The 21,341-nt window shown below is 33.3% G+C and overlaps 2 protein-coding genes across 2 annotated transcripts; one reads left to right on the forward strand and one right to left on the reverse strand.

Annotated features, from left to right (window-relative positions):
- Positions 1 to 196: 196 nt before the first annotated feature.
- On the forward strand, positions 197 to 1,493 carry LOC141665240 (uncharacterized). The gene is made up of 2 exons (XM_074471215.1): positions 197 to 782; positions 1,009 to 1,493. The coding sequence occupies exons 1-2, from the start codon at positions 197 to 199 to the stop codon at positions 1,491 to 1,493; spliced, it is 1,071 nt and encodes a 356-aa protein (XP_074327316.1).
- Positions 1,494 to 1,708: 215 nt separating this feature from the next.
- On the reverse strand, positions 1,709 to 3,193 carry LOC141665241 (glutathione S-transferase T2-like). The gene is made up of 3 exons (XM_074471217.1): positions 2,956 to 3,193; positions 2,755 to 2,900; positions 1,709 to 2,260 (listed from the first exon to the last, which is right to left on the reverse strand). The coding sequence occupies exons 1-3, from the start codon at positions 3,191 to 3,193 to the stop codon at positions 1,709 to 1,711; spliced, it is 936 nt and encodes a 311-aa protein (XP_074327318.1).
- Positions 3,194 to 21,341: the final 18,148 nt, after the last annotated feature.

Genomic DNA, 21,341 nt, shown 5'->3' on the forward strand with positions numbered 1-21,341 from the left:
TATTGGTTTTTTTCAAATTGTAACGGTCATATTTCAACGGCTATATTGCAACGGCTATATTCCAACGGGCATATTCCAACGGTCATATTCCAACGGTCATAATTTTTTGGTTATAAATACCAAGTTTCAGAACTGAACTAAACACAAATTTTCTACAAACTCAAATTCATTCACACTTCTAAAATACTCATTTGTAATGGAAAACACCACACAAATGATTTTTGATATCATGCAAGCAGAAGAAGAGGAGCATGAAGCAAGAATGAGAATGAGTGCTGCTTACCTCCACCATCGACGACAAAGAGCAAATTCTGAATCACTTCACGGTGGTTCCACGATGAATCATCGTGTAATTGATCGAAATAGAGAAGAAGGCCATGCTAGATTGTATCGTGATTATTTTGCCGATACACCTACATACACAGATACACAATTTCGTCGAAGATTTCGGATGCGTAGATCGTTATTTTTGAAAATTCAAGAAGCAGTTACAATGCACGACAATTATTTCACTCAACGAAATGATGCTGTAGGAATGCGCGGACTATCATCACTCCAGAAAGTGACAGCTGCACTTAGGATGCTTGCATACGGAACGGCAGCAGATGCTATTGATGATTATGTTCGAATTGGTGAAAGTACTACAATAGAGAGCCTAAGAAGATTTGTTAAAGCTATCGTTGAAGTCTTCGGTGCTGAATATTTAAGACGACCAAACGATGAAGATGTGACCAGATTGTTAGCAGAAAATGAACAACGAGGCTTTCCTGGAATGTTGGGTAGTATTGACTGTATGCACTGGAAGTGGAAGAATTGTCCTACTGGTTGGCAAGGTATGTATACTGGTCATGTTCATGAACCTACTATTATATTAGAAGCAATAGCTTCAAAGGACTTGTGGATTTGGCATTCTTTCTTTGGATTACCGGGATCGTTAAATGATATTAATGTTTTGGATCGATCTCATTTATTTCAAGAATTGGCAGAAGGTCGTGGACCTGAAGTGAGGTATACCATTCATTAATGGGCATGAATATAATATGGGATATTATCTTGCTGATGGTATATATCCTTCCTGGCCAACTTTTGTGAAAACTATTCCAAAACCCCAAGGTAACAAAAAAAAATATTTTGCATGTGCACAAGAATCTGTTAGAAAAGATGTTGAGCGAGCATTTGGAGTATTACAATCTCGGTTTGCTATGATTCGTGGACCTTCACGATTTTGGGATGTGGAAACAATGAAGTATATTATGACAGCCTGCATCATATTACATAACATGATCATTGAAGATGAAAGAGAATTGCATACCGAAGAAGAACAATTTGATACAAATGTTGAACCAACTGTTGAAAGAGAACCACGTCATCCAAATACCCTTAGGGAATTCATACAGGTGCACCAGCAGATTCGAGACAAACAAGCTCATATTCGGTTGCAAAATGATCTTGTGGAACATCTTTGGCAGATTCACGGCGGTGACATGAATTAAATGTTTGTTATTTGATTTATCTTCAGTATTGTGTTGTAATTTTTTTCATTTATGTCATGTAATTTACTTTTATAATTGTAATGGTATTCTCTATGTAATCTGCTTTGTAGTAATCTGCTTTGTAACAATAAGAAGTATTGATTTATAAAATAAGCAAAATTAAGTCTAATACATAATATTGGCACAATAAAGTCAAGTACATGAAATAAAACATATTATGATATATTTCTCATTATCCTAGTTTTGAGTGCATCATAATATTTAACTTGATCCGGTAGCATTTTACTAGTGCCAATTGCCATGATGGATGCTTCATAAACTTGCCTCTCTCGCTCCTCTTTTTGCCTCTCCCGCTCCTCCTTAGCTAAGCGTAGCTGCAACTCCTCCTTTTGTAATTGCATCATATCCTTCTGTAACTGCAAGCTAATTTGAATTGATTCCGTTCTTGAAGAAGCAATGGCCAATGCATCTTTCTGTATTGTTTTAAGAATTTCCAAGCCCTCCTCATCTTTTGCTTCATTGGCAGCTCTTTTCAGTTTCTTTGCAGCTTTGCTTCCCATTGGACGTTCCATCATTTCATCAGAATCTCGGCTTGTAGGAATTTGACTATCAACAGACTGTGAGGATACATCTTTGTCCTTAGTTGGCTTGTTCTTTTTTGCTAGACTAGCTTGATATTTTGGCGAAAATCGCAATGCATTCCAGTGACGTATAAACATGAACTTCTCTTTCATAACCCCCTCATACATCTCTATTGTCTGGTCAACCTGCACAATGATATACACACATTAAAATTTGATACAGTTGATTACTTCATTATAAATAATGTCAGTGTTAATTACTAAATCGTCTGAAGCAAATCACATCGATAAACCTCATTAACAACTTGTAGAAATCACAAAGTGGAACAAAGTGACTATATGTCCAAGTTCAAGCTCACAAAGTTTATTAGTAGACGCCTGTTTTTAAGTAAAACTTAATTACCCAAGTGAAAGAATTTAATTATGTAAGTAGCTAAAATCCCAAATCACAAGAAGGATTTCCAGGGACATAATTAGTGATCTTATTGAGCTTGGTAGGCAGTGAATCTCTTACGACTCATATTAAAAATCGAAACCACCAGACAAAACAAAGTATTACCAGAATGCAGCCATCTCACTAGTAGGCACTTGATCATACAAACTCTGGTAAAAAATCCTTAACGGATCTCTCTAAAAAGTCGAAAACATATAAAAGTGTTATCAAGTAAATAACAATGTACCTTATCTTGTTCAGTCAATCCACTTTGATTTCTTCCGCAAATCTGATTGTAATATCCAATAAACTTGGCCACTTTTTCATTGATTGTGCACCAACGATTACACAATGAATTAGCACTCCGATCACTCTCTAGCCTTTCTTTATTTTCTTCGTAATATTTCCAAATCCTAGCCCAAACAGTTTGTATGTGTCTGATTATTACCTTGCACGGGATCCATACTAACATTCAGCCACGCGGAAATAAGCAGCATATCCTCTTCAATCAAAAAATTCTTTGACCTTTTACCTTTCTTCAGTTTCAGAACTTCTTTTTGGGGCTGGGGCTGGGTTTGGGGCTGAGTTTGGGGTTGTGATTGAGATTGAGTTGGTTGAGAAAATATCAAATCTTCAATTTGTGAGACTGATCCATCATTAAGCAAAGAAAGAAACGAGGCCTCCATCTCTATTACAACACAACAAGAATTGAATGAATGAAGTGCAAACCCCCAAATTTCTAAACCAAAACCCTAATTATATATATGTTCTATCAAAATAACACAGACTTGGCAAAAATAAAATCACAAATTATAAATCAACATCACAACACCATAGAGTTTACAAAGTCATACCTAAGAATGATACGAGTGAACTAGGTTTTTACTTTCTAGATAAGAGAAAGAAAGATAATGCTGGAGAAAATTGGAGGAAAATAAATTTTATGGTACAATTGGAGGGAAGAAGTGGCGGGAGAGTAGATGAGAAAGGAGGGAGATGAGGTGGATTCTCTTACAGGTGTGTAGAGCTTTGACAAATATAGAGAAGCAAAGGGCGTTATCTAAAATAAACTGCAGCTACAGACTAGCGTTGGAATGGGTCGTTTGTTATCTCAATAGCTAAATGGGCTTGCCACATCAGATTTTAGCTAACAGATTGGGCCGGTTGGAGATGCTCTAAGAAGTTGTCCTGATGTAAGAAATTGGCTACAAGCACGAGACCAAGGTTTGATTTCCTAAATCAGCTAATTTCATTTTTTTTATTATAAAGAACAGGCAGCCGCTACCTTTCGGGTGCACACTGGGTAAACCACATGAATTTACGTAATAGTCTGCAAATTACATAAATCAAGGTAAACCGTATTTAAGCGATAGGTTTTGGCTCTGACCCAGGAGACGTAATAATAAATTTTCCTCGTGTGAGATTCAAACATGTGGCAAAGAGGATAGTTATCCTCTTTTTGACCAACTTGAGTCAACCTTTTTTTGAACCATATTTCTCTAAATGGAATCTTTTATATGTCAAATATCGCTTATTTAATATTTTTTTTCAATTTTTTGATAACTAGACCTTTCCCCGGGCTCCGCCACACATTGAACTTTATATACTCATTCATATTTAAGGTATATATTAAGGTATATGCAGGAAGATGATCAAATACAAACGACTGTTAAAATAAAAACTACATACTAATGGAAATATTTAGATCAATCTAATCTGATTGCCTCTGCACAACACATGACTAAAATATATCATCCCACACATAATTTCAACCAATCCCCTTTCATTTTTAATATGATTTTCCCGTCAATCGATGTTTTTTTAAAAAATCGAATTCACTGTATTTTTCTTCATTTCCCAACGATCAATTTATATATCATATTTAATATATTTCGATATGATTTAGAATATTTTTATTTTTATTTTCTAATTTCTTTATAAAATAGTTCCTAAGAGCAACTCCAAGAGTTTGATCCAATTTTGGATTAAAAGTTGGTCCAAATTTGGACCGAACCCTTCTCCAACTCCAACATTTTGGTCTAAATTTCGGTCCAAATGTTAAAATATTTATTTTTAATATTTTAAGCCTTTCCAATTATAAATATTTTATTTTTATATGATATAAGATATAATCTTATATGATTTAATTTGTCGGACTAAATTGATTATTTAGTTCACATTGCATTTCATTTATATTCCGTTTCAAATCAAGTTTTCTGTGTTATAATATTTATTTTAATGTTTAAATGTGTTAAATAATTAATAATAATATCCCAAAGTTAGTTAATTACATTTATAAATAACTGAAATCAATATTTTCTTAAATAAACTAAAGCAAATATACTAAAAACTATTATTTTAATCTCGATCCAAATTTGGACCGACGAATAGTGTCGGTCCAAATTTGGATCGAAATTTAGGCCACTATTGGGTGAATTTGAACCAAAATCGGTCCAAATTTGGACATTTAGGCCACTATTGGAGTTGCTCTAAAGAGTAAAATTTTATGAACACTAAATGAACACCACCTTTCTGCTGAATACCTTGGAGACCACTTATGTTCTTCCGTAAAATCTTGCATAAAATTATTGCAAAAAATATTATTTTGCGAATCATGTTCAGCAGTATTAATTGTTTTATTTAAAAACTTGAATATCATATATGTATTGCATGTATAACATTATAAAATATTTGGAATTTGTGTAATATGTACTAAATTAATAAGCCCTTTATAAATGTGTTCCACTTTCTTCAAAAATTATTAAAACGTCCTATAATTAAGTTTTAACTCATGTATGGTCATTATATTTATGTATTTAAGTTATAACAATAATGGTTGTCAATTAAGTCTTACTAAAGTGCTTATCAAAGATAAATACTATTCCCTCCGTCCCTTTTAATTGTTTACGTTTTTTAGAGAGTGTCCGACACTCATTTTAAGGTGCATTATTGTATAGTTCTGTAATTTTTTTTTTTTACAATTTTGTTTTTCTGAATAAAAATTAAAACATTTAACTTTTATTCAGAAAAAGAAAATTGTAAAAATAAGTTACATAACTATACTTTTTATGTACCTTAAAATGAGTGCCGGACACTTCCTAAAAAATGTAAACAATTGGAAGGGAGTGAGGGAGTAGATTACAATATAATTGTTTTACTAAGTAGTAACTGAGAAGGTGAAGACACTTGTCTGAAATTTACATACCCAAAGTCATACTAAATACTAATAAGCTAGTAGCTCTTTTATAAATCATAGAATGATCATGGAACCTATTTGATTTTGAGTATCTCAAGTTATAAGTAAATATATGATTTCAAGCACATGAACACGTGAAAACAATACGCAAGCGCCACACATTATTCAAATCTTAAAGAAAAACAAGTATCCAAACTATTTCATCACCGAAATAGTAAGTCAGGTTAAATCTGACAAATATAAAATTTCAAAGAGTTGCGTTTTAGGCGGTGAGTATATTGAGATAAAAAAAATTGGAGCTAATAAAATAATGTGTATCTACTTAGTAACCATGAAGGTTGAAGATAGAAATGTGAAAGCCATAAAATTACCAAGGCTATAATGATATTGAGGAAAAATGATTATAAATGTTAGGGACAAAAATGTACTTTAAAATTGTATAGCATTACAAAATTAACTATGATTAACTTCAAATTAGAAAGAATATTCAATTTAGGATATATATGTAATTATAATTAAAAAGAGAACATATTTGTGAACCATATTTTGAGATGGTTCATATTAGAAAAAAAAACCTTAAATATTTTATTCTACAAAACATGTTTAATTTGCAGAACGTTTGTTCAGTTTACAGAACATACACATTCTACTTATTAAACTTAAAAGATCTTCAACAATTTTAATGAATTAGTGAAATTCGTAGAATATATTTCACAAAATAATATATTTCAGAGTTGTTTGATTGCAGAATATAGGTGTTCTCCGATGTCCCCGGTGAAATAGCGGTCTCCATAGAATTTTAATATATATATATATATGACTTATCCTGACTTATAATTTTATATCTCTTCTTAGTATACAAATTTAAAATTTATATTTTAGTCATCATCAACCGGGAACTTCATCATTGTCAGAGAGCTCCATTGTCATATTGACCTAAAACATCATCTACCCGTAGCGGTGGGAGCTCCATCTGTTGTGTAAGATATGCCTGTACTATAACAAAACTAAGTTACATTGACAACCCTGAGATTTAGTTGTATGATCATCTAAATCTGTATTTTGTATTGTATTTCTTGAGTCTGTAAAAAAGTTAGAAGATTAGACTGGTGTATTTTTCTGAAAATAGTTTCAATCCTAAGAATAAACTCTGGAAGAAGATCAATCAAAGATCATGCCTCAGAGAAAAGATGTAGAAGCTTGTAATTAAATAAATCTGTTTTATGAAAAATATTTTAAGTCAAGATATGGACAAGTCACATATCAAGTTATATAGAGAAGTCATTCGAGAACTCCATAATGACTTATCGAGGAGTCCAAAATGGCTTATAGAGAAGTCTCAGAGATATCGACAAGTCAAATGAAGATGTGAAGATTGGAGATATCGACAAGTCATTTCTACATGTAGAGAACTCAGAGATATCGACAATTCAAATGAAGATGTGAAGATCGGAGATATCGACAAGTTGATTTCTTATTAGAGATCTCAGAGATATCGACAAGTCAGAATGCATATAGAGATCTCAGAGATATCGACAAGTCATTTCTACATGTAGAGATCTAGAGACCTCTACAAGTCAAGTACACGTATATAGATCTAGAGACCTCGACACGTCAAGTACATGTATAGAGAATTCAGAGAGCTCGACAAGTCAAATACACTTATAGAGAACTCAGAGATTTCGATAAGTCATTACACTTATCGAGATTCACTTCTCCATAGAACAAACTAGAGATCTCGATATGAACCTCAAATACAGTAATGTAGATAAGTTAAAAATTCAAGATTATCAATCGACAAACGATCTATTCACTTAGATTGGAAAGTCTACAAAAGCAGCTTGAAGAGTGCAAGATCAATGGCCAATATTAACTGACAAAGGAAAGTCACGGACTTACAAGATTGTGCAAAGATTTACTAAGCCTAAAATAGAAAGATTTAGGGATTTCTTAGAAAAGGGTTTAGTACATCTTATTACATGTTATGTAAACCAGTGTTTACTAATCTATAAAGTAAACACCGGTCCTTTGTTTTTAATGGAAACAGAGAGATCTAGATTTTCTTGTTTTCTCTCAAGAAAGAAACTGAGTTCTTTTATTTTAAAGATCTTAAAATTTATAGCAAGACAAACTTAATCAAAACAAATTAAGTGAGTTTTGAAATATTGTGTTTGTTGTGCTTGTATTCTAATTTTTCTAACACATTATCTCTACAATCATAAACCGCTTTGTTCATCATATTCAAACAAGTTTTAAAAAGGCTAAAAATCAAGAAAACACATTCACCCCCCCTTTGTGTTGTACTCAATAGCTAACAAGTGGCATCCGAGAAGAATCTGAAAGAAAATAGATAAAGATCTTGGAAGTATGAGTGCACAGAAGATAAACAGTATCAAGATATAAGCCTTTGATAGAATCAACTATACACTTTGGAAAAAGAAAGTGATGTTGTTCATAAGGATGACCAATCCATTATATATCCAGATTCTCAAGAATGACCCTTTCACCCTCATGGAAAGGGTTGATGAATCTACAGACGGAGACATGGTCATCCCCACTCATTTTGCACATAAGGACCCTTCAAAATACACTGAATTTGAGAAGGAAAAAGTCTCTCTAGATAGTGGCCTACAATTAACTCTAATAGAGTCACTTGACAATGTCATGTACAACAACATTGTCAACTGTGACACAGCCAAACATATTTGGGAGAAGATAGAGATTTTGTGTGAAGGAACAGAGGAAGTTAGGTCAAACCAAAGGGGGATACTGGTATCTCAATATGAGGGTTTTATGGACAAGCCTAAGGAAGGAATAACTAAAGATTTTGAGAGATTCAACAAACTGATAAATGACTTGCAACTACATGATAAATATTATGAAGCTGAAGAGGTTAACTTGAAGTTCTTGCTAGCTCTTCCTGACCATCTTGAACAGAAGATATCAACTATTAGAGAAGGAAGAGATTTGAGCAGAATAACACTGGAGGTGCTATATGGAATCTTAAAGACATATGAACTTGACATGTCATAAAGAAATTCATTAAGGGCAAATCAAGAACATGTGCTTGATGGATCCAGTGCAGTAGTTATTAATGACAGTGAAGCAAGTGAAGATGAACAAGATGCACAGGCTCCGATCACTCATGCTGTGGATCAAAAGAGCAAAGGACCTCAAAAGAAAGTTATTTTGGAGCTGGAGGAAGATGAGTATTATACCCTTGATGAGCTGGATGAAATGGATCAATCTATGGCTTACCTGGCTAGAAAATTCTCTAACATCAGGGTCAAAAGCCAATGTTTTTCAAGAACAAGGGATAGTCCTCCAATAGCAACAACTGGAAGTCAAAAACACAGTTTAACTCAGCTAGCAAAGGAGGTTACAAAATCGGATCTATTGACAGATCAAAGATAAGGTGTTTCAATTGTGATGAATTTGGCCACTTTGCTACTGAATGCAGGAAGCCAAAGAAGGTGAAAAAGGGCAAAGCCTATCTAGAATTGAAGGCCAAATATGAAGCTCTCTTAAAGAAGCTGAAGGGTTTTTAGCACATAAACGCAACAAAAACGTAAATTTAAATCTTAAAAAAACCGAAACCCTCCGCAGGATCCATTCGATAAATAATATTTAATTCGTAGTTCAGTATGTTTACCTTAAGAAGCTTTACGTTAATGGAAAGATGGAGGTCTTTAATAACGATCCAAGAACGACGAGCGGAGATCCCTAGCAGCTGCTCCTCAAGTGTGAAGCACTCCACCGGTATCCACCAAGAGATCAATGTAATGGAAGAGGAAGGGGTGGGAGAATTAGGGTTTTCTTAACTTTTTAGCTTGAGGCAAAATAAGGGTTTATAATAGTATATTTATAGGCAAAATTTTCAGCTGAAAATTTTCCCATAAAATATTATTATTATTATTAACCCTTTATTCTTATTAACCTATTAACTAATAATTAAAATACCTTTTAATTATTAATCCTTTTTCTAAACACTTTAGAAATAATTCTCTCACTTGATTTAATTTTCAAAATTAAATTCTTAATTAATAATATTAAGAACTTTTCTTAATTAATTTATAATTAATTAAATCTCATTTAATCAATTATTAAATTTGCTAATTAATTATTTATTTCACAAATAAATAATTACCAGCCATTATTAATTAATTCCTCCACCATTAAATCATTCTCTTTTATGGTGTGACCCTGTAGGTTCAATATTAAGCCGGTAGTAGAAATAAATAATAATAAAACTATTTTATCATTATTTATATAAATTCTCTAATTCATTAAATATGATTAATTAATTAATCATATTTATTCTACATCGTGAGGGATACTTCTCAGCATATCGCGACTATCCGGATAATACGAATTCACTGCTTAGAATACCAAGAACCCATTCAGTGAGTAGTTACCGTACAATCAATTCCTTCCACCCTGCAATGTCACGATTAAATACAAGGCATGGAACTTATGTCAAGCCTATCTTATTTAATCATTTGCTTTCCCTTTCACTATGCTTAGTTCTATTTAATGTAAATTAGAAATTCCTTTCTAATTTCATTCACTCTGGCCAGAGATTCCTGAACTAGCATAAGTGGATCAGCATTGAACATTCTCTTCCTTCACTGGAAGGGGTAGATCCTTTATTGATCATTCACTATCTCCGTGTACAAATTCCTATACCCAGTAGAGCCCTTATAATTGTCCCTCGAGACTAAGAACTAAACCAAAGCATAGTTCCGTGTACACAAGATGACTATGATGACCTCAAGTCTAAGGATACTTGTACAACTATCACTATGTGAACAACTGCTGACACGTGAGTGAACTCCATCACTTGTTCAGCTATGTGAGTCATGTTCAGTGAACTTATTCTATAATAAGCACCTACATACTAGCTATAGTGTCACCACATAAATGTCTATGAGAACAGACATCCTTCATAATGAAGCAAGCATAGTATGTACCGATCTTTGCGGAATACCAATTACCAGTTAGTAATCCTACGACCAGGAAATATTTAAGTTCAGAGTTATCATCTTTTAGGTCTCATTATTATGATCTCATCATAATCCATAAAAGCTTTACTCTAAACTATGGTATATCTTATTTAAACACTTAAATAGATAAAGCCCGAAATAAAACCAAAATAAGACTTTTATTAATATCAATGAAATCAAAACATATTACATAAAAGTTATTCCTAAATCCTCATACATGATTGGACTTAGGACACATCTCTTTGAATTTCCCACTTGTACTAAAGCCAATCACTCTGGTATCTAAAACCCATCTTGTCTTTATGACGATCAAAGTGACTTTGAGAAAGTGGCTTTGTGAGTGGGTCTGCTACGTTGTTATGTGTGTCAACTCTCTCAATATTGACATCTCCTCTTTCAATACAATACAAGAAATGTTACCGTGCTCCCACTAACCCTTTTGTAGACACATGGTTCATCTATGTTTTTGATAAAACCAAACTCTTTGATTGTCTCATCAAAACGGATGTTCCATCTACGAGAAGCTTGCTTTAAACCATATATGGTTCGCAGCAGCTTACACACTAGGTGTTCATTTCCCTTGGAAAGAAAACCCTCTGGCTGTGTCATATACACTTCCTCTTCAAGATCCCATTGAGGAAGGCCGTTTTCACGTCCATTTGCCAGATCTCATAGTCGCAGTAAGCAGCAATCGCAAGCAAAATCCGAATTGATTTTAACAGGGCTACAGGCGAAAAAGTTTCATCAAAGTCAATCCCTTGCCTTTGTCTGAATCCTTTTACCACGAGCCTGTCCTTATAGGTCTCCACCTGACCATCTGCTCCAATCCTTCTCTTGTAGACCCATTTGCACTCAGTAGGCTTCATACCCTCAGGCGCTTCAACCAAAGTCCATACTTGGTTGGTATACATAGATTCCATTTCGGATTTCATGGCACTTTGGATTTCTCTGAGTCAACACTACTCATAGCCTCATTATAGGTTATAGGTTCATCATCATTAATGATTGATAACTCATTGTCATTCTCAATAACAAGGCCATAATACCTCTCAGGTTGGCGAGACACTCTCCCTGACCTACGAATGGGCTGTTCCATAGAAGGTTGTTCAGTCTGAACAGGTGTTTCCACTTGAACCGTAGTAGTTTGTGCTTCTTGAACTTCATCAAGTTCAATCTTGCTCCCACTGTTTCCTTCAAAGATAAACTGCTTTTCCAAGAAGGTAGCATGTCTCGAGACAAACACCCGATGATCGGTGTAAAAGTAATACCCTAAAGTCTCTTTAGGATATCCCACAAAATTACATTTACGGATCGAGATTCCAGCTTATCTGGGTCAACTTTCTTGACATAAGCTGGACATCCCCAAATCTTAACGTGTTTAAGACTCGGTTTCCTTTCTTTCCATATCTCATATGGAGTTTGAGGAACAGATTTGGAAGGCACCTTATTCAGTAAATATGCTGAGGTTTCCAATGCATAACCCCATAGGAATACTGGAAGATTCGCATAGCCCATCATGGACCGAACCATGTCTAACAAAGTTCAATTTCTCCTCTCAGATACCCCATTCAACTGTGGAGTATATGGAGGAGTCCACTGGGAGACTATACCATTTTCTTTGAGATAACCTAGAAACTCCCCATTCAAGTATTCACCACCTCGATCTGATCGAAGAGTTATAATACTATGTTTGGTTTGTTTCTCCACTTCATACTTATATTCTTTGAACTTATCAAAGGCTTCAGACTTGTGTTTCATCAAATACACATATCCGAATCTAGATCGATCATCTATGAAAGTAATGAAGTATGAAAATCCACCCATGGCTTGCGTAGACATTGGTCCACATACATCTGTGTGTACCAATCATAGCAAATCTGCAGCCCTCTCTCCATGTCCACTAAATGGAGATTTGGTCATTTTACCCAATAGACAAGACTCGCATGTAGGATATGATTCAAAATCAAAGGGGTCAAGCAACCCTTTCTTATGCAATGTCCGCAGTCTATTTTCACTAATATGACCAAGTCTGCAGTGCCACAAGAAAGTGAGATTTTCATCATCCCTTTTTCTTTTATTAGTTTGTTCAATCTGAAGTAAATTATGCTCTACGACACATACATACAGACCATTATTTAAAGTACCATGTCCATAAAGAACATTATCTCTAAGAATAGAACATTTATTATTCTGAATAACAAATGAAAATCCAGCCAAGTCTAACGTGGAATAGAAATAATATTCCTCACAATCGAGGGAACAAAATAACAATTATTTAGAACAATAGTCTTGCCCGTAGGCATATGTAAATGAAATGATCCTACAACTTCAGCAGCAACTCTTGCTCCATTTCCCATCCGTCGAATCACCTCCTCTTCTTCAAGAGTCCTACTTCTCCTTAGTCCCTACAACGAATTGCAGATATGAGAACCACAGGCGGTATCTAATACCCAAGTAGAAATTTGACTTAGTGACATATTAACTTCGATCATGAACATACCTGAATCAGATTCGGTAGTCTCACTACCCTTCTTCTTCTTCAATTCTGCAAGGTAAACCTTGCAGTTCCTCTTCTAGTGCCCCACCTTGTTACAGTGAAAGCAAATAGCTTTGCTCTTGGGGTCTTCAGCTTTTAGTGGAACTGGCTTTTTCTCACCTACTTTCTTCTTCTTAAAAGGGTTTTTCTTCCTTTTCTTAGGATTGGAACCTTCACCAATTAGAAGAACATAACTCTTCTTAGGGGAAAATTCGATTCCGCAGTCTTCAACATGTTGTGGAGTTCAGGCAGGCTAACATCCAGCTTATTCATGTGAAAGTTCACAACAAACTGCGAGAACGAACTCGGAAGTGATTGCAAGAACAAGTCTTGGCTCAGCTCCCCATCCATGGCAAAACCAAGTTGTCCAAGACGTTCAATCAAATTGATTATCTTAAGTACATGGTCATTCACAGATGATCCCTCAGACATCCTACAACCGAATAGTTCCTTCGATATCTCATATCGAGCTGTCCTCCCTGCCACATCATACAACTCTTGTAGATGCATACGGATAGTGTGAGCATCCATATGCTCATGTTGCTTCTGTAGCTCAATGTTCATGGAAGCTAGCATGATGCATTGAGCAACATTTGCATCATCTATCCACTTACGATACACAACATGTTCATCATTATGTTTATCGCTAGCAGGTTCAGTAGGCTTAGGTGAGTGAAGCACATATTCCAGCTTCTCAACCCCGAGAACAATTCTCAAGTTTCAAAGCCAGTCAGCAATATTAGGACATAAACGCAACGAAAACATAAATTTAAATCTTAAAAAAAATCGAAACCCTCCGCAGGATCCATGCGAAAAATAATATTTAATTCGTAGTTCAATATGTTTACCTTAAGAAGCTTTACGTTAATGGAAAGATGGAGGTCTTTAATAGCGATCCAAGAACTACGAGCGGAGATCCCTAGCAGTTGCTCCTCAAGTGTGAAGCACTCCACCGGTATCCATCAAGAGATCAATGTAATGGAGGAGGAAGGGGTGGGAGAATTAGGGTTTTCTTAACTTTTTAGGTTGAGGCAAAATAAGGGTTTATAATAGTATATTTATAGGCAAAATTTTCAGCTGAAAATTTTCTCATAAAATATTATTATTATTAACCCTTTATTCTTATTAACCTATTAACTAATAATTAAAATACCTTTTAATTATTAATCCTTTTTCTAAACACTTTAGAAATAATTCTCTCACTTGATTTAATTTCCAAAATTAAATTCTTAATTAATAATATTAAGAACTTTTCTTAATTAATTTATAATTAATTAAATCTCATTTAATCAATTATTAAATTTGCTAATTAATTATTTATTTCATAAATAAATAATTACCAGCCATTATTAATTAATTCCTCCACCATTAAATCATTCTCTCTTATGGTGTGACCCTGTAGGTTCAATATTAAGCCGGTATTAGAAATAAATAATAATAAAACTATTTTATCATTATTTATATAAATTCTCTAATTCATTAAATATGATTAATTAATTAATCATATTTATTCTACATTGTGAGGGATACTTCTCAGCATATCGCGACTATCCGGATAATACGAATTCACTGCTTAGAATACCAAGAACCCATTCAGTAGTAGTTACCGTACAATCAATTCCTTCCACCCTGCAATGTCACGATTAAATACAAGGCATGGAACTTGTGTCAAGCCTATCTTATTTAATCATTTGCTTTCCCATTCACTATGCTTAGTTCTATTTAATGTAAATTAGAAACTCCTTTCTAATTTCATTCACTCTGGCCAGAGATTCCTGAACTAGCATAAGTGGATCAGCATTGAACATTTTCTTCCTTCACTGGAAGGGGTAGATCCTTTATTGATCATTCACTTTCTTCGTGTACAAACTCCTATACCCAGTAGAGCCCTTATAATTATCCCTGGAGACTAAGAACTAAACCAAAGCATAGTTCAGTGTACACAAGATGACTATGATGACCTCAAGTCTAAGGATACTTGTACAACTGTCACTATGTGAACAACTACTGACACGTGAGTGAACTCCATCAGTTGTTCAGCTATATGAGTCATGTTCAGTGAACTTATTCTATAATAAGCACCTACATACTAGCTATAGTGTCACCACACAAATGTCTATGAGAACAGACATCCTTCATAATGAAGCAAGCATAGTATGTACCGATCTTTGCGGATTACCAATTACCAGTTAGTAATCCTACGACCAGGAAATATTTAAGTTCAGAGTTATCATCTTTTAGGTCTCATTATTATGATCTCATCATAATTCATAAAAGCTTTACTCTAAACTATGATATATCTTATTTGAACACTTAAATAGATAAAGCCCGCAATAAAACCAAAATAAGTCTTTTATTAATATCAATGAAATCAAAACAAATTACATAAAATTTATTCCTAAATCCTCATATATGATTGGACTTAGGACACATCTCTTTCAGAAGCAATAGGGAAAAACTTATATTGCTGAAGGAAAAAGTTGGGATGACTCTGATGAGGATGAAAACAAAGAAGAATTTGGAAACTATGCTCTCATGGCTCTAAAGCATGGAGAATCATCCACTTCAAAAATAGAGGTACCAACTCTAATCACTATTGATTTATATGCTAATCAATATAAGGAAATTATTGAAAAGATGAGTGTAGAGATGTTCCATATACACACAAGCATGGTGGCAGCTACCGAGGAAATGAGTAGGCTGCCAAAGTTAAATGAGAAGTTTGAGATTGAGAAACAAGATAGAATAGAATGAGGTGAAACTGAAATCCTTCAGGAATGCATCTCAACTAGTTGGTCAGTACCATGAGAAGAACAAAACATGTGCTAACATAGCTATTGGTTTGGACTATGATGTTTTGAACATCAATAAGAAGAATGAAGGTGACAAAGGAAAAACAATTGCAAATCAGGATATTCCAGCTATGCTGAGAAAAATTGATGCACCTTTGTTCAAGGCACGTGAAGTCAATTTTAGTGAAGTTGACTTAGTCATCAAGCAAGAGCTTGCAAATGAAGACAATGAGAAGAAATGTGCTGAAAAAACACCAACTCCTAAAACTGAAAAGAAGCCCATGGTGAGTCAAGTTTCTGAGAAGCCAATTAAGGAAATCAAAACTGAAAATTCAGGAAAGAAAAATAAGAATAGTAATGGGAAAATTGGAGTGAACAAGAGAAACAACTTTGTATTTGTTGCAGATGCTCCCAGGAAGTAATGCCAAAAATGTGTCTCTACAAGTCATCTAACTCACCTATGCAAAAAGGGTGTTAGTTAGCCAAAAGTGGGATCCTGCAAATATAATGAAGCAAAGGCTGAAGACCCCTATTCCTTCTGTGACAAATTTGATTGCATTCCTTGCAACATGAAAGTAATGACAAGCTATTATAGACTGAGAATAAATCTCAAATAGGCAAAAACAAAGTCTACAACCAAGAAGAAAACTACAAAGCAAAATTTGAACACTATTCTTTTTGAATCATCAAATTCTACTTCTTCATATTCTATTAACAAGAAAAAAGTACCCAACACTGCTTGGGTAGCTGTGACGCCCTCCAAACCCGGGTCATAAGTTTGGGGTTCACAAAACACACACACACACACAATATAAACATGTTTATAAAATAATATATACAATGACCCTACTTTACACAACCATGGATCGCAACAGGTTAAAGTATGAACATAAGCCACAACCTTAATTACATTACAACGTACCAAATCCCAACTAGTTTAACTTAAATCCGATATTACATCATTCTTACAAACTTGCAAAACACGAAACTAAAATATAAAGATTCTTCTAGCTTATTCCATCTCAACCTGGAATCCTAGCTCGCACACTGGTCTGGGGATCCTTGCTACCAATAACTTCCTTCTTAACTGGAAAAGAATATAAACAGATTCGCAAGAGTGAGCTAACTAGCTCAGCAAGTCACAATGACAATAACCGAGATTCAACAATGGTCAATTGAAATGATTCAGAGGCATTAAGTTCCTTGTTAAGCAATGATTAGAATTGGATATTCACTTTTAATTTTTTAAAAAACAAAGTTAGGCTGCTGATCAGTCATGCACTAACCCCAAGAAACGCACACAGATCTGCTCTATATACTGGATCCAAGGCACACATTATCCTAATACGACCATGAATCTGGTCCATATTTAGAAAACCATCCAATTCCATAACAATTCAATATGATAAGCAATGTAGTTCAATAAAACAAGATCATAATCAATATTGATAAGACTTTTGTCTTAAAGCATAATGTACTTCATGAGTATCATATAGATATATCAAGGTGTGTATAAAGAATGACTTCAAGCCTGTAAAAGAAACAAGTGATGGAAGAACAATGGTTTAATGGTTTTACAAGGATTGGTTTTCTGATGTTACAAGGTATTGTAAAAAGTATGAGTGTTTGTACGTATAGGAAATCCATTTTAGTAACTAGTGTATGGTGTATATGTATTTATGGAGTAGTATCGTATTTATGTGGTTTAGTATCTGGGAATTCAACAATCAATGGTTTACAAAGAACAAGGCTTACAGTTCAAATATCAAATGATATGATAAGGGTTTAGGATTACGCAATTCAAAGCACTTGCCATATAAAACAGGAACTATTCAGAATACTTGCATTATATCTCAATAAGGTTCAAGAATAAACTTGCAATATATCTCAAGAAAGGTCGGAAATACTTACCTTATCTTAACTAATCTTCTATTCACTTGCACTCATCTATCAATTCTATTCACTGGCCACTTACTTTCCTTTTCTATGCCTCACTTCCTTTGCTAGGAATTACAAGTATTTATCAATACTCATTCTCATCTTATTCTAATCATCACATAGACGTTACAGGCTTCTATCTACCCTTCGTTTCACCCAAATCCGATGTACAGATTGAAAATTATGATTAAAACCGTCAAACAATAAACACATAAGCATATTACACATCAATCAGATAGCACATAGCACATAACACGTAAGGTATTTGATAAAAAATATTTTTCAAATAAGGTTTGGGGTTAAAATGATTTTTATGATATTTAATACGAATTTTTGAATATTTTTCAAAAATAAAACGGGTAAAAGAATCATTTTATAAATAATAATAAGGTTTGAATACCCGAATATGACTTTAAAATTATTTAATAATAATTATCGAGCCTTGAACATAATTTAGAATAATATTTTAAAGCTCGAAACTATTTTTCAGGATTTTTAAATCAAAAGAAATAATTAAATTTAATTAAATAATCAATTAAAATAATTAATAATTAACTAATTGAACAATTAAATAATTAATTATTAACTAAAATTAATTAATTAAATAATTTAGATTTATTTTTTAATTAAAAATGAATTTTGGAATTAAAATAATGATTTTTGGAATTAAAAATGAATTTTAGAAATTAAATAATGAATTTCTGAATTTATTTTTTTAAAAAAAAATCCAGAAACAGTTTTTAGAATTGAACTTAGCAAAAAGAAGATCAAACACGGGTTCCTGACGGGTTAAATAATCTGTGTCAACCAGGTCGGACAAGAACAACCAAGAACTAGCCGGACTTTTCCAGAATCCGGTGACCGAAAAATTCTCCGGTAAAGCCCGATATCGACAAAAATGAGATGTTTTGGCTTGATTTAAGTGTGGTTTCCATTTTAAATTGTTCCAGGATCACGAATCAAGCCACAAACAATACAAACGATTACTGGAACTCAAAATCTGGCCAATTCGTCCTAAAATCCGGTGATAGGTTCAAAAATCTGGTGAGGTCGATCCAGGAACACTCTGTTCTTCAAACAACCATCAATAAATCCCTTTTTAAATGCTCTATAAACCGGTATCATCGAATTAAACTAATAACCCTCGAATCAAAAATGCCTAAATCTCAATCAAGAACATTCAAAGTTCTATAAACCCTAATTCTTAAATTCGAGAATCAAACGGTGATTTCTCTATGATATGGAACTCAAATTCAGTCATATAATATACCAAATTGATCAGAATCTCATGATCTATAACATGCAAGCATAAAATAATACAAACACCATTAAATTGAAAAATTCATAATTTAATCCAAATTAATTCAAAATTAAAGAAAAATATAGAAAAAAACCTATTGATTCTGTAGTGATATGGGTTACAAAACTTGATTGTACACTTCACGAGCTTCGTTTTGGTTATTCATAAGTTAAAATCCGAGTTCGCTAACGCCTCCGATTCTTGGTTTGATTATGAAGAACGCGTTGAATATATATATATATATATATATATATATATATATATATATATATATATATATATATATTCTCTGGATGATTATAAGTTTTTACTATTTTTTGTGTTTATTTCTATAAAACAAAGTACTGTAAGGGCTATTTATAATTACGGAATATTGGTACCCTGTTGGATCATATCAGATATAAAAATAGAATTCTTAATCGCTAAGTATAAATTAAAACTGATCCAGTTTGATACCGGTTTTAGGATAAACATTAAAACCGGGCTTTTTAAAACATAGTCTTGGGCTCAGCGCTTTTGGTTGTACGTATTACGAAAAGATAAGATAGGATTACACGTGCTACGAAAAGATAAGATAGAATTTTAATCAAAATATCTCGTATATCGAAAATATCTGGTTTATCGGTTTACCGAAATGAAAATAATATCGTAAAATTTGTACCGTGAATCGTACAGGTAAAACCGTACTCCGGATTGAAAAAGTTGAAACACGGAAAATGCTTGAAATAATCATATTAGCCTAGAAATGAGTTTTCTCCAAACTCCCGGGTAGTAAAAACGTAAAAACCGTTGAAATTGGACGCTTTCCAAATAATCAAAATAATTAATAATTAATTTGAAAAATAATTTACTAAATTCTATAAATCATTTATAAAATCATATAATGACATATAAATTGCAAGAAAAATATCAGAATAATCTATACTTTATTTTAGACATACAAAACTTAAAATTCACAAATTCTATCTCATATAAACACCAAACACAAATACCAATTAACACATAATTCACCATAAATTCATATAATAATCACATAATATTCATTTATTGACAAAAATAATTACACATTATATCACGGATATTACAGTAGCTAAACACACTTAATATAACACCCCTTTTTCTGTTGTATTTTTTTAAAAAAACATTTATTTGTTTCATTATCATTATGAGTCTTATTGGTGAACAATATTTTGATAATACGTTTTACTAGTTTGACCAAATAAATATGAATAGATTTTCCTTTTCTTTTCGAAATTTGAATTGTTAGTTAAAAATGGAAATAAACTAATTATAATTAATAGCATTTATTAAAAGATTTTAATTATGAGATAATTAAGAGCAAAATTAGGGTTTTACATGATTATATAAGAAACCTCTGGCATTAGTGAGCGACTTGTACAGGCTCTTATCACCGACAGGTACAACCCTTTCTTTGATTTACTTTGTTTTGCTTTTGTTTATTTTTGTTTTCGTTGTGTTTAAGCTCCCTATTTGTCCCATGTTCACCTGTTATCATAGACGTAAGTTACTAAATGTATATTTTGTTGTTATGTGTCAGTTTCCTCTGCCATACTCTAAACTGTATGTACTGTATTCTTCTTTGTGGGCAGCCGGTAATATGATAAGAAGTTTTATACGTGCAATTTAATTAGTTGACTTGTGCATGTGTTTGGAATATATTTTGAACTTGATGATAAGTTAAACAAAACACCTTAGTAGATTTAACTTAGTGAATTTTGTAGCTCTCGACGGATGATCTGATATAGTCCCGACGGATGAACTTTATAGTCCCGACGGATGGCAATTTGACATTTATCGAGAGTGTAGCTTATGTAACAAATACGTACTGTAGCACATTTTTACAGACAACATGTTTTAGTCTAGCAGATTGTGTAGGGTTCTCTAAGTCATGTTGACTACTAGATTGATATGCAGAATAGGTTGACTAATTGTAAATATGAGATGTCTTGTAATTCTGTATAAATGAAATAGAGTCAAGTGGCTGATAGACTCCCGACGGATGATCTACAAGACTCCCGACGGATGATAAACAAATCTCCCAACGGATA

This window comes from Apium graveolens, chromosome 6 (assembly GCF_009905375.1).
Source record: "Apium graveolens cultivar Ventura chromosome 6, ASM990537v1, whole genome shotgun sequence".
Lineage (NCBI taxonomy): Eukaryota > Viridiplantae > Streptophyta > Magnoliopsida > Apiales > Apiaceae > Apium > Apium graveolens.